Source organism: Lichtheimia ornata (genome assembly GCF_029851405.1).
Source record: "Lichtheimia ornata isolate CBS 291.66 chromosome Unknown scaffold00014, whole genome shotgun sequence".
In the NCBI taxonomy this organism is placed as follows: Eukaryota; Fungi; Mucoromycota; class Mucoromycetes; order Mucorales; family Lichtheimiaceae; genus Lichtheimia; species Lichtheimia ornata.
In genome coordinates, this window is record NW_026695334.1 from 102039 (window position 1) to 115474 (window position 13436).

The 13436-nt window shown below is 43.2% G+C and overlaps 6 protein-coding genes across 6 annotated transcripts; 5 read left to right on the forward strand and 1 right to left on the reverse strand.

Annotated features, from left to right (window-relative positions):
• Nucleotides 1-111: 111 nt before the first annotated feature.
• On the forward strand, nucleotides 112-1948 carry O0I10_004003 (uncharacterized protein; the record flags this gene model as incomplete). The annotated part of the gene is made up of 6 exons (XM_058484069.1): nucleotides 112-189; nucleotides 244-339; nucleotides 407-483; nucleotides 550-760; nucleotides 829-1031; nucleotides 1087-1948. The coding sequence occupies 6 exons, from the start codon at nucleotides 112-114 to the stop codon at nucleotides 1946-1948; spliced, it is 1527 nt and encodes a 508-aa protein (XP_058345057.1).
• A 182-nt stretch (nucleotides 1949-2130) lies between these two features.
• Nucleotides 2131-2563, forward strand: O0I10_004004 (uncharacterized protein; the record flags this gene model as incomplete). Its single annotated transcript, XM_058484070.1, has 3 exons — nucleotides 2131-2162; nucleotides 2220-2381; nucleotides 2446-2563. 3 exons carry the CDS (start codon nucleotides 2131-2133, stop codon nucleotides 2561-2563), a joined length of 312 nt encoding a protein of 103 aa, XP_058345058.1.
• Nucleotides 2564-2991: 428 nt separating this feature from the next.
• O0I10_004005 (uncharacterized protein) lies at nucleotides 2992-6285 on the forward strand (the record flags this gene model as incomplete). Its single annotated transcript, XM_058484071.1, has 16 exons — nucleotides 2992-3258; nucleotides 3327-3446; nucleotides 3501-3644; nucleotides 3703-3842; nucleotides 3906-4069; nucleotides 4137-4252; nucleotides 4312-4461; nucleotides 4521-4652; nucleotides 4709-4810; nucleotides 4869-4981; nucleotides 5041-5176; nucleotides 5240-5529; nucleotides 5597-5894; nucleotides 5953-6062; nucleotides 6117-6197; nucleotides 6261-6285. The coding sequence occupies 16 exons, from the start codon at nucleotides 2992-2994 to the stop codon at nucleotides 6283-6285; spliced, it is 2388 nt and encodes a 795-aa protein (XP_058345059.1).
• A 29-nt stretch (nucleotides 6286-6314) lies between these two features.
• On the reverse strand, nucleotides 6315-7100 carry O0I10_004006 (uncharacterized protein; the record flags this gene model as incomplete). Its single annotated transcript, XM_058484072.1, has 4 exons — nucleotides 6315-6625; nucleotides 6685-6726; nucleotides 6794-6934; nucleotides 6992-7100. The coding sequence occupies 4 exons, from the start codon at nucleotides 7098-7100 to the stop codon at nucleotides 6315-6317; spliced, it is 603 nt and encodes a 200-aa protein (XP_058345060.1).
• Nucleotides 7101-8877: 1777 nt separating this feature from the next.
• On the forward strand, nucleotides 8878-10702 carry O0I10_004007 (uncharacterized protein; the record flags this gene model as incomplete). Its single annotated transcript, XM_058484073.1, has 7 exons — nucleotides 8878-9064; nucleotides 9128-9221; nucleotides 9277-9436; nucleotides 9483-9582; nucleotides 9648-9900; nucleotides 9992-10491; nucleotides 10551-10702. The coding sequence occupies 7 exons, from the start codon at nucleotides 8878-8880 to the stop codon at nucleotides 10700-10702; spliced, it is 1446 nt and encodes a 481-aa protein (XP_058345061.1).
• A 712-nt stretch (nucleotides 10703-11414) lies between these two features.
• O0I10_004008 (uncharacterized protein) lies at nucleotides 11415-12355 on the forward strand (the record flags this gene model as incomplete). Its single annotated transcript, XM_058484074.1, has 3 exons — nucleotides 11415-11593; nucleotides 11656-11836; nucleotides 11909-12355. The coding sequence occupies 3 exons, from the start codon at nucleotides 11415-11417 to the stop codon at nucleotides 12353-12355; spliced, it is 807 nt and encodes a 268-aa protein (XP_058345062.1).
• Between the last annotated feature and the right edge of the window lie 1081 nt (nucleotides 12356-13436).

Below are 13436 nucleotides of genomic sequence, written 5' to 3' on the forward strand. Positions count from 1 at the left end.
TTTTTTGTCGACCGTGGCAACCATGCAAATTTAGTTGGACAACAACGCGCGTGTCGCCTTGAATTCGTTTCACTCACTCTTCTTCCATCACCTTTTTCTTTCCCACCCCCAATGTCTTCATTTGCAAGAAAGCAATCAATGGGTGTCAATCCTTCGGACCGTCATCACCCTCACACCTTGTCCACTTTGGTAAGTGCAACAGGTATACACCTTTCCCCCTTATCAGTAACGTTATCATTGTAGGATTTCCAAGGTGCAAGCTCAGCAGCAGCAGCAAAAGCAATGAAAACCGAGTTAAGTCGACTGGTATCTCAAATCAAATCCGAGGATGAGCGCAAGGTACAGTAACGACAAGGAAAGAACAAACAACGATAACAAGGAAATGATGGGTTTATCTTTGTTCTAGTTCTTTCAACAAGAAATGGATGGATTTTACATGCTGTTTACTCGATTCATGGATGAAAAGGCCAAGGGTACCAAATTGTAAGATCACACATGAGGACGTTTCATGCTTGTCATCTGATCCAACGCCATGTGATTATGATGCAGGGATTGGGATAAGATTCAATCACCTTCGCCCGAGCAAATCGTATCCTATCAAGATTTCTCCAATTCTGCAACCCCTGATGATCTCAAGAAATTGGCAGTTCTCAAGTTAAATGGTGGTCTTGGCACAACTATGGGATGCGTGGGTCCAAAGTCAGCAATCGAAGTTCGGGATGGCATGACCTTTTTGGATCTAAGTGTCCGCCAAATCGAGGTATTTATTCGTCCAACCTTGTTGTTGCCTACTATCCACAGGAGCATGATGCTTAATCGGATGTTTAGTATCTCAACCGGGAACATGATGTCGATGTGCCGCTTATTCTAATGAACTCATTCAATACGGATGAAGAAACCCGTCGCATTGTTCAAAAGTACGCCACTCACAATGTCTGCATCACAACTTTCAACCAAAGTCGTCATCCTCGTATCAACAAAGAATCCTTGTTACCCGAGCCACGATCACCTAATGGACCCATCGATCAATGGTAGTAATTGAAAAGGACGTGTATGGGATTTTATTTGACTCATTCATGCGAAAAGGTATCCGCCAGGACATGGTGATTTGTACGAGGCTTTATACAACTCTGGATTATTGGATAAATTGCTCAGCGAAGGCAAGGAATATCTATTTGTGTCGAATGTGGATAACTTGGGTGCCACTGTGGATCTCAAGATTCTTCATCACATGGTTGAGAGTGACGCTGAGTTTCTCATGGAGGTGACCGACAAGACCAAGGCAGACATCAAGGGTGGTACGCTTGTTGATTACGATGGTCATATTCGTCTGCTCGAGATTGCTCAGGTACCTAGTGAGCATGTGGAGGATTTCAAGTCTATCAAGAAATTCCAAATTTTCAACACCAACAACTTGTGGATCAACTTGCGCGCCATCAAACGAGTACTGGAAGAAGAGTCGATGGATCTCGAGATCATTGTCAACAACAAAACAATGGAGAGTGGTGAAAAGGTGATCCAATTGGAGACAGCTGTGGGTGCCGCTATCAAGCATTTCCGTAATGCACATGGTGTCAATGTACCTCGTGCTCGCTTTTTGCCTGTCAAATCCACCTCAGATCTTTTCCTTGTCACCTCTAATTTATACTCGCTTGTGCATGGCCAATTGGAAATCAACCCCAAACGCATGTTCAATACCGTTCCTCTCGTCAAGTTGGGTGACCATTTCAAAAAGGTCAGCCACTTTTTATCTCGATTCAAGACCATTCCCCATATTTTGGAGCTGGATCATCTCACGGTGACAGGTGATGTCACTTTTGGTGCCAAAGTTGAATTAAGAGGCACTGTGATTATCGTTGCCAACCATGGAGATAGGATCGATATCCCTTCTGGAGCAGTATTAGAGAATAAGGTGATTACAGGCAACCTTCGTATCCTGGATCATTAAAGTAGCTCCCCAATCATTGCCATGAAACAGCTTCAATAAATCTACCTACAGCGACGGTAACTATAAATGTCTCATCTCTATAGTGTGGCAACATTGACAACAAATTTGCCTGTGTTCAAAAAGTCACGGTTGCCCTTTCTCTCCCTCTCTCTCTTGATCACGACACATAACCCACACACACCATGGCAAGCTTGAACATCAATGTCGAATTCAGGTAGCTCATAAACTTGATCTTGGCTGCATTCAGCATTGCTCACTTTGACTTTATTAGTGGTGGTATGGAACTGCTCTTTGACAACGTGCGTAAGCACACTATCTCCCTGCCTGCTCAGACTGAAGGAGGACAACCAGCCAAGTTACAAGATTTGATTTTCCATATCCGTGACAAGATGATGACAGAGAAAAAGGATCTATTTGTGGATGGTGATACTGTGTATGTTGTTGTTGTTGTTGTTGGATATCAAAGATGGCTCATTGTTCTTTCGTTTCTTTGTTAGGCGACCTGGTATCCTTGTGCTTGTCAACAATGTCGATTGGGAACTCTGCGACGAGCTCGAATATGAACTTCAGGATAAGGATGAGATTGTCTTTATCAGCACTCTTCATGGTGGATAGATAGGTTTACATTTGGACGCTTTTATAAAAGATACCACTTTTTGTCATGACATCAAAGAGTTTGGCTGTATATGTAGTGGGATTATGATGGTATGTTGTGTCATAAGGAATGGTGGATACGGATAGCTTATTATAGGATAAAGACATGTGGATGCATAGAATGGATTAGAACGTGTGCTGGAAAGAAGCAGGTAGGCTAGAACTTATTCACTCGCAACTCGCAAAGGAATGGGATAATGATGCCAATGATTATCCAAATAATAAGAGTATGACACAATGGAGCAAAGGGGCATGAAAGAAAGTGGTTGATTGCCATGGATATCTGACGTGACGCTGGTAACACCAATCATCTGATTCCGAAATCCAATTACATCTCTCTTTCCTTCATACAACAGCATAACGACACCACCGCTACCACCACTACCACCATGTCAGCGGCAGCCGATCCCGAAGTCAACCGCCTTGCTAACGACATGGCCAACTTGGGCAACCCAAGCGAATCCAATGTGGCTGCAAGTGGTCTGGAACTTACCTTTTCGGCAGCCATTGATGACGCTGAAAACCTCGAACAACTGGGACCCGTCATCAAGCAAATCACGCAGACTGGGAGACAAGAAGCCTTTGTCGATCAACTGGATGCTCTCATTCGTAAAAAGGATGGTGAAATTGAACGCATGTGCAACGCCCACTATCAGGTAAGCTGTCGTTTTGGCTTGGAGGCATTAATAATCCCGTGACCAGTAGTAACCTTTAATGCATATAGGAATTCGTGCAAGCCGTAGATCAGTTGTTGAAAGTGCGTCAGGGTACAGCAGAGCTACGTCAAAAGATATCAGAAGTCAACATTGCTTTACAGACGCGAGGAAATCGCCTAACCGAAAAGGTAGATTGCATATTCAAGATGATACATTAATGCTGATGGATCTTCTATCAATAGCGTCGTGAACTTATCGAGGCGCGCAGAGTACAACACAATGTCGAGCACACCATCAAAGTCCTGCATAGTAGTTTGGCCGTTTTGGAACTAGCGAATCGCGCAAATCACCAGCTTGAAGCGAAAAAGTATTATTCAGCCTTGAAGGTAATGATACGAAGGAGCTCTTATCACATGACAAAAAGTAATGGGTTATCTTTTGTAGACCATGGATAGCCTGGAAAATGATCATCTTCAAGAAATGCCCCAATATAGCTTCGTCAAACATTTGAGTGAGGGTGTTCCTATCATGCAAAACAACATCAAGGATAGCGTCATGGTGCAATTACGAGAGTGGTTGGCAACGTGAGTATATACAATTTGAGGTGGCAGCATAGGGATTAACGAGATATATATGTGGTGAAACAGAGTGCGTGGTATTTCGCGTGAGATTGGCTCGTTGGCAATGCAGCGGATGCAAGAACGTCAAGATCGGTGGAGAGCAAAGACGGCTGACAACCCAAAATTACGATATCTTCAGCATCATAATGTGAACTCGGCCATTGAAATGGTGGTGAACGAAGGATTGGAATGTTAGTATGGAAGGAAATGCTATTGAGCACGATACAAGAACGACGCGTCTCATACATATCTATATAGCCAGTATCATTGATGAAGTTGCCATTGATTTTGAACCCTTGTATCGATGCATACATGTTTACGACACCTTGGGAAAACGTCAAGAATTCAAAACATCGTATGAAGAGGATCGTCGGGTAAGTTGGGGTTGGATGATTGATATCTATATGTATCACTCATGCAATGTATATGGTAGGCACAAGCCAATCTGGCGTTATCCGCACCTATCAATTTACGCGATGGCAACTTGACACCATTCGAGACCCTTCTTCAAGATATTGTTGGCTTCTTTATCATTGAGCATATCATTTTGCATAGCACACAAGATTTCAGAAGTCAAGCCGAGGTTAGTGAATGGATAACGGTGGATTGATCTAGTCTCCAATGACTGATAAACGTATATAGGTGGATGCGCTTTGGGAAATGGTTACTGGTCGAATCATTTTGATTGTATCCGAAAGCCTAAAGGGATGCCGCGACCCCGAGCTATTCTTACGCATCAAGTTTTCCTTGCTCATATTCATCCAGACATTGGAGGTTAGTGGAAACATGGAATGATAAAGGTGGTGATCTTGATATTGACTTTTCGATAGAGCTTTGATTACTCAGTCAAGCCTTTGCAAGAGACGTTGTTGACGCTTTTCCAACGATATTCCGAATTGCTTATTAGCCAATACAGCGAGGTGTTTGAAAAGGTTCGTGCCAAAAGAAGGTGAAGAAGTAGTGTATTATTTGCTTACGTTGATCATATAGATTGTGCAAGAAGATGAATGTATGCCAATGACAGTTGAGAACGCTGAAGAACTTAAAGAGGTCATGCAATATACCCGTTTTCGTCCAGACCGTGAATTCTTGAAACGACATGGGTAAGTGAAAGCTGATACCTTCTTTGTCATACCTCACTCATTCCCTTTGGCCAATGTAGCTTCCCTCTCCGCCTTCCATTTTCCAAGGTGTTCCCTACATGTTGCCGTGATGTCAGCGCATTTGTGCATCAATTCTATCAATTTGCCGAAGGTTTCTCCCAAACGCACGGTGAAATGGATGATATCCTTAAAAAGGTAAATTAGGCTTGGAAGAGGAAACAGAGATCCATATGTATATTCATGCGAGCATTATGATAGGCTGTTGACAGCCTCCTGATCCAGCAAATCAATGCCATATTGCTCAAGAAACTTGAATCCACCAACCTCTCTCAGATTGTACAAATCATCATCAACATTGAATACTTTGAATCAACTTGCCCCGACTTCGAGATGTTGTTAATGGAGACTCGTTCGTTCCATCGCTCTGGACGTATCCATCTCAAGGCCACTTCAACTTTCAAAGAGACTAGAAGGAAGGCCGAGAAGCGCATTTTCGAATTGGTCAACCACAAGTTGGATGAATTCTTAGAGCTATCAGACATTGATTGGTAAGGAGGATAAGCCTGGATTGCTTATTCATGTTTATGGGATGTCTCATTGAATTGGTGTTTATAGGGAAGCACGTGATCTACAAGAATACCCCAGCTCACATCTTCAAGATCTGGTCACCTTCTTGACCAATGTCACAAATGCAGCACTCCTCAATTTGCCTGAATCCATCAAGAGTTTACTATACTATGACGCATTGGAACATCTTAGTCAGTCGATGAAAACCATGCTATTGGATCCGGATGTGCGTGTGATCACTGAAGTGGCTCTGAAGAATTTCAATACGGACGTACGGTTTGTCGAAGATTTTGTGCATAATCTTGGTGATCCAACTGTGCGGGAGACTTTTCTGGAACTGCGCCAGGTAAATAATGTTCATGTTGCAGCAATGATGTATCTTTAGACTCATGCATTGGAACTAGTTGCTTGATTTGGCGATGAGTGATAACCCAGAAGAATACCTAACGCCTCAAGTCAAGAGTCGCAAATATAACAAGGTGCAAGGACGCGATGTCATTATCTTGTTTGAAAAGTAAGGATCACCCATGGGATACTTGTCAAATTGGATATTCATCATGCTACATAGGTTATTAAGAGATCCATACTCGTTCAACGCCAATAACCCAAGAGATAAAGTTCGTCGCAAAGCAATGGAGAATGTTGCAAGGTAAAGTAATAATGCTTCATTGTATTAAACAACTTGTATCTCATCAATAGCTATATTCTATAGAGTGCTTCGATCCGTACACATCTAGATACTCTATTCCAATAAAATCCTATTCCTTTATTGCTTTTCCATTTTGGTGGCAAGCTTCTCCAATGCCTGATCAGCTTTCTCGATACCAAGAATACCAGCACGTTCAAAGCGCGTTTTGGCGCCTTCCAGATTACCCATAGCTTCATACACACACCCAAGATTGTATTGGATTTCACCATCAAGTGGATTAAAGTTGGATGCTTGTTCAAGATGCTTGATAGCTTCGGGGACGTTCTTGAGCATCAAGTAAGCGGAGGCAATGTTGGTGTGGGCGTCAGCTTGGTTAGGCTCATAGTCCAATGAACGTTCGAATGAATCGATAGCATCCTTGTGTTTGCCTGCAAAAGGAATCAAGTTTAGATACGTGCTTTCAGTTCATGGGACCAGGGTAGCTTACCCATTTGAAAATAGCAAACGCCAATGTTAAAATAGCCAGCGGCTGAGAAATTGTATGTGAGTTTTACCCTGTCAACATGCATTTGCATAAACAGAAAATGAGTCCATACCACTAGGAGCAATTTGGACACTCTTGTGATAGCTGTGCATAGCCATATCAAGCGATCCTTGGTTGAGATATTCAGTACCCTTCTTTATCTGTTCTTGGGCATCGGCAAGGCTGTCCAATCGGGTAGGGCTAGTGAAAAAAGCTGGATTCGTTCAGCATTCGAATTCTTTTTTTTGGCTTTGCGTTGCAACAAACATACTTCTTGTGGTGATTGCAGGACGTGCGACATGACGAATGGAAGGTCGAACAGCAGCAGCTACGACTTGTGGTGCACGACGACTGACGCGTGTAGCAATTCGGTTCCACATTGTGAAGAAAGTGCAGGAAAGCAAGTTTCGGACCAAGCTCACTAAAAAAAGTGACGGGGTGCATTTGCTGCATTTGCCGAATCGAGATCGCTAACCCTAACCCCTCACACTTATGAACCCTAAACGCTTCTCTTTCTCTTTGTCGCTCGTCTGGTTTTATCGCCTTCACGCCATTCCACTCAAGGTAGGTAATGTGTTATCAAAGAGTGCTCTTGTTGACTGTGAGGTAACATGCATTGTCAAGGAGTGAGTGTGGAGGAATGAGCGGGGTGGGTGGGTTAGCTATTGCCATGGCGATACGGTTGCTTCCTCTTGTTCGTTGCTATTCCCGCCTTACGCTTGTTGGTGTCAACAGGTACATTCAGAGTCGAATGTTGCAGCCGAACTGGTTCCATTGACGTGTTAGCTTGTATAGAGGGCAAGTTTGGTGTCAAGACGTTGGCTGGTTTTGTTTCGGCTCAACTACACTACTACACCATGGCTTTCGGTTTCCAGTAACCAACAACAAAGGGGTGGTTTGTGTATATGGAAAAGGCAAGTGCAATGAAACAAACAATGAAAAGGGTGTTTATTGTGTGTGTGAGTGTGTGCTAATAATTAATTGAATAGGTTTCTTTGGTCAGGCAATGCCACTTGGGGGGGCATCATCATCATCTCTTTGGGTTCGATTCCCAGCCTGTATCAAGTGGCCATTTGACATCATCAGTGCACAAGGCAGGGGTGGCTACTCTTTGAGGATTGGAAAGATGAGGGATCCTTCTTCTTAGAAAGGGTGAATGATAAGAACAAGTACATACGAATCTGGGCAACTATCAAAGCGATGTCCTCGGATGCAACTGGATTTGCGTGGATCGTGTACAGTGCTTTCTCAAAGGGTGGTGATTTGGTCTATTTGCATCCCTCTGTGGTTTTTGATGGACAGCATCCTTCCAACATGTACCCGTTATTGATGGTGGCTGTTTTTTATTTATAGAGACGATGGTAAGGATTATGATACGATGAGCGAGGATAATGATGAAGACGAGGATCTCATGATGGGGGCTAAGTACATAGCTAGAAGAATGGATGGTTTATTATCCACTTGGTCTTTGGTGTAGCTTATCCCCTCCGTGATTGCTTGTAGATTTAATATGGTATATAGCTTTGATGGAATAAAGATGGTTCCGTTATCGGTCTTGTAAGGACCACGAATACATGCATACATACATAACACGTATTCTGATAGATAAAAGAAAAGGTGTTCCTCCTCCATTGAGTTTTAGGACGTGTGTTGCCAATCCCAACATATGTCAATGCTGTTGCAAAAAAGTGGCATTAGACATGTCTGTGCGCATCATCATCCATTTTAATTATTAGTCTTGCTGATGCATGTTGCTGGAGGGGTTCCTTTTCCTTGCCTCTCTATAGTAAGGTCCGCCTATGATAGCCGCATGGAACTTTTTTCAAGCTAACCATGGCGTGGTCAATAAGCCAAAAATGAACAATGGATCCGGAAGTATCTTGTGGTGAGGATAAGGGTAGTGCCCTGAGGAGTATGATCGAGACAACAAGAGCCGGGAAATATTTTGATGCATACCATAATAGCGAACGAAGAAACTACCATAAAGATCAGGAATCCGAAAGATGGGGATCTATTGCCTTCTTGCGGCGAATCCGAAACACTAAACTCCTGCTGGGTTTTTGTAATCCGCCCTTTGTATCACCGTTATCACACTTTATTAAAAAGGTCACGTCAAAAATTGTTGATTTCTCGCGCTTTCTTTAAGCCCATTGTAATATGCAGCAGCTTAAAAACGATACAGATGTTTGCACTACCACTGTCGAGAGTAATGCAGATATCAAAGAGACCTTGACAGCTGATGTAATGGTGGTGCGACAACGATTAAAACGAAAGCTTGATCTACGATTCGTGGTATGGGCTTTTTTGGGCTATTTTGCTACATACCTCGATCGAAGCAACTTGCGTAAGAAGAAGCATGAGAAGAAATTTTATATGGTATGCTGACATGGTTTTTGTTTTGGATCAGCGAATGCATACGTTAGTGGCATGAAAGAGGATTTACTGCTTGAGTCATCTGCTTACAACTGGGCCGATACGGTCATGCGTCTTGGGTACAATCTGTAAGTGTAAAGCAAAGTATCATCGTTTTGATCATTCAATGCATACCTATTACAGGGTTCAAATCCCTGGATGCTTGATACTACCCAAGGTGTATCCAAGATGGTTTCTTCCCACCCTCCCCTTGTTGTCTGGTGTCATTCAATGCTGCATGTCTCTAGTCAAAAACCACCAAGGTTTATTAGCTCTCAGGTTTTGCCTCGGTCTCGCTCAATCGGTAAGCGTCTTATGAGTAGAACGACTCCATTTTGATACCTATGCAGATCTTTCAACCAGGGATTGTTTTTCTCTTGGGAAATTGGTACATCGAGCAAGAGGTGACAAAACGTGTTAGTATCTATAAAGCATCCATGGGAGTCTCAGGTACCATTCAAGCTCACACGAATCAAGTCATTGGAATTATGGACTAAAACAATGAGATGACATAGGTGCGGTTGGTGGTCTTATTGCTGGTTCAATTGTGGAAACCATTGCCGACAAATCAGGGCTTCGTGCATGGCAATGGCTCTTTGTTGTTGAAGGGCTAATTGCTATCTTTGTCGGTATCCTTGGATATTTCATGGTACCCAATTATCCACATCAAGCAACGTCATGGATCAGTGAGCAAGAACGCATGGTTACCATGGAAAGGCAGGCATCACAAAAGAGAGAGATATCAGCTGCGCCTTATAGTTGGAGAATGTATGTGTTGTTGGATCATTAATATCCATTGTTCTCATTGTGATGTATTTCATTGTGCATGTGCAACTACTAATTATCGTCTTGTACATAGCTTGAAGCAAATTCTCTTGAGGCCTTATACCTGGTTAATGACATACATCGCAATGTCGGCACTCTTCATGGATTGTATGGCGAGCTTCTTTGTGGTCATACTCAAGGATATGGGCTATGACAGCGCCTTTGCCAATTACATGTCCACCCCACTTAATCTCTTCAATGCTTTGACGTCGCTTGCGATTGGCTATTCATCTGACTGGTTTAATGATCACATTGTCCATACCGGTATTCTCGCAGCATGGGGAACCATTTGGAGCATTATTGTCTCTGCCGTCAATCATGGGGATAATCCTGCACCCTTGGTCTTTGTCGCAGCTTATGCATTCACCATTGTGGATGCAATGATATCCCTTGTCTTTGTATGGGTCATGGAAATTTACAAAGGTGACATCAATTCACGCGCCATGGCACTTGGCCTTGTAAATGGCCTCGGGCTTCTCATTCCAAGCTTTGCAAAAGTCAAGCTTTGGGTTGTCACGGATTCACCAGTATTCTGTAAGTAAATCCATTATGCATAGCACCCTATTACAGCATGCTAAAGTTTTCATTGATAGGGTTGGGAAAGATCTCAAATGTGGGCATTGGGTGTGCATCAGTGGTCGCTGTTTTGTTGTCATGGTTCCTCATCCGCATCAAGTTTATGCTCCCAAGCCCTATGAAGCAAACGGAGAAACATGACCCTGAAAAACACAAGGTTGATGCTTGATTGAACACACATATCGAATTCCAATACGATGCTATTACGTAGTATACTTATTGGTCCCATTGGGATCGTAGCCTCTTTCTTGGCAAATGTAATGTAATATAATGTTTTATCCATACTCTTCCTTTCGCACTCCCGCATACTTTGAGTCATAAAATGAACAACACTTATATCAGATACAGTCGTTGTTGGAGCTGCCATTGCCAGCGATCGCTCGACATTTATCGTGACGATCGCAAAAGCTAATGTCGCAAGCTTGAGCAATGGTGCGATCTGGATGTTGTATATACACTACTCCGTCGCCATGGTTACACATGGTTGCCTTGCAACCTTGACACTTTTAAACTCTCACCCCAGACTAGCTATAAAACTTCATGCTTACACATAGATAACACACCACTCGACCTCTTATTTTTTATTATCGCGTACATACGCATACATACATGATGACGTTAATTTACCAAATCGTGTTTTTTGAATCATGATATGGGGTCTTAAAATGATCTATGGTTGCTGAATAACGCGTCAGTGATACTAATGATTAGTAGCTTGCTTATAAAAAGTGGTGTATTCACGTTCAAAAGCACAATGGTCGTTGAGGGATAACTGCTGCGGCGCCTGGGGTAGTACAAGCTTTGTGTTACATATAATGTTGTCAGTTCTTGTACCCCACAATTTCTCGTTACTCCGCTACTCCTCCTCTTTCCTCGCAACAATGTCTTTTGTAACCCTGAGCAACACCACCATTGAATCCGGCAAGCTTTACTCTGACTTTATTGCTTTCCTTTACGGTCCTCCTTTGAGCGACAATGACTTTATGCTGTGGGTATTGCAGCACTACGCCACCAGCCTTTTTTGTGCCACTGACGCTTCTACTGAAGTTGTCTTGCTGTCGTAAGTATTACCCCTCAAGCTATTATTATTGACACATTCACTTACTGATAACGTATTTTTAGGCTAATTTTTGCACAGCGTTATCTCGCTGCTGCTGCCGCTGCTGCTGCTTCTGGTACGTCTGTTAGAAGTGTTCGCCCGTTACCCAGCACCACCGAAGAACATTACTTGCTTGCAACGGTGTCATGTCGCTTGGCCTTTAAGTGGCATGATGACCGCCATATGTGGTGGAGTGAAGTGGATGTAAATACCTTTCCCCTTATACTGCCTGAAAAGTCAAGCTCACATTTTTGTTTCCTTGTGCTCATTTACTAGTGGGACCTTGCATCTGGTTTGGCTGACGATGTCATTGACAAGTTTGAGTGGGACTTCGTCAAGGCGATCAACTACGAGCTTTTCGTATCGGAAGCTGATTTCAACACCTTTGCTTCCACAGTGGAGATGATTGTTGTTCCTCCTCCTTCTCCTCCTTCTCCTCAACCACAGCAACAACAAGATCCACTCGACTTCATTGCTTCGTCATCACCACCACTTGTCCCCGTGAAGCTCGAGCCACCATCACCAATGCCAACTATCAAGCTCGAGCCTGAGTCACCCCGTTTCCTCCCTTATGTTCACGTAAAGGTCGAGGAATTGGATGACTCGAGTGCCTTGCTCGCTTCAATGGCTGCTCACGAGGATTACTTGCGCTCGGTGAGCATGCCAGTTGCCACCCCCACACCCAACATCACCCACAACGACATTACACGGTTTTCTGTGTAATGCTTTCCTCCCCCTCTCTCCCTCTCTCTTTCAATCTTGTTACCCCCTTGTATTATAGATCCCCATTTCTCACTTTTACCCCTTGTATATAGTTTAGATAGTAGTTCCAATACATTTGCTTTTTATCTTTCATATGTATACTATGTACGTGTCAGCTTGTTCCAATGATTGTGTATGCAGCAATAGGGTGCCATAGCTATATAAATATGTACATTCGTGGTCATAGCGGTAAGCGTTTTATTTCTCGTGGCTTGCTGTTGACTTGATGCCGGCTGTATTATCCTCGTACATCTTGGAGACAAATTATCTGTCACGTGCGCGGCATCATAATTGCTCGTTTCTTTTCTGCTTCACTCTCCATTTACTCCCTCCATTTCAACTCGACACAATCGAGCCGCTAATGGGGTCCCCAATGGCTGCAATGAAGTACCCTGAATTCTGGCGACGATGATAAAGATACAAATACGAGTGTTCCACGTCTCAAGTAAGGTAATACTATGATGACATGCGTTTGCTTTGACTATACATTTACTGAGGGCCATCATGTGATATAAGGCAATGTAATGCATCATCATCTGGCTTGAACACCTTTGTCGATCAAGAGCGTTGCTCCTCTTTCATTGCTATGGAAACCCGAATCCAAGCTATACCAAGCTGTCAGGTACTTGTGGCTTTCTTGCCTCTTTGCTATCATTAAAGCATGTTGGACTCACACGAAAAGGATCAGTGCCTATATCCCATATACTATCCCTCTAGTAAGTAACATGGACATGTGGAGGATAATGATAGCTTGGGTACGCCGCGTGTTCATTCATGCCAAAATTAGGTCACATGGTATCCAAATCCGGAAAGACGACAACATCCCTTGGCCTTCTTTCTTATCCATCGCTTCTTTGGTCTCCATACACACGCTTCAAAGCACCGATATCAAGCAACTCTTCTTAACCTTGGCATGTTGGTATGTTTTCCATTATTCGGGTAGTGCTTAACGGCAATGACATTAATGAGAAAAGATGCTGATCTACGTGTTGGTGTTTGGGTGATATTTTCAACAAGTCTTACATTCGAATGAAGCATTGGT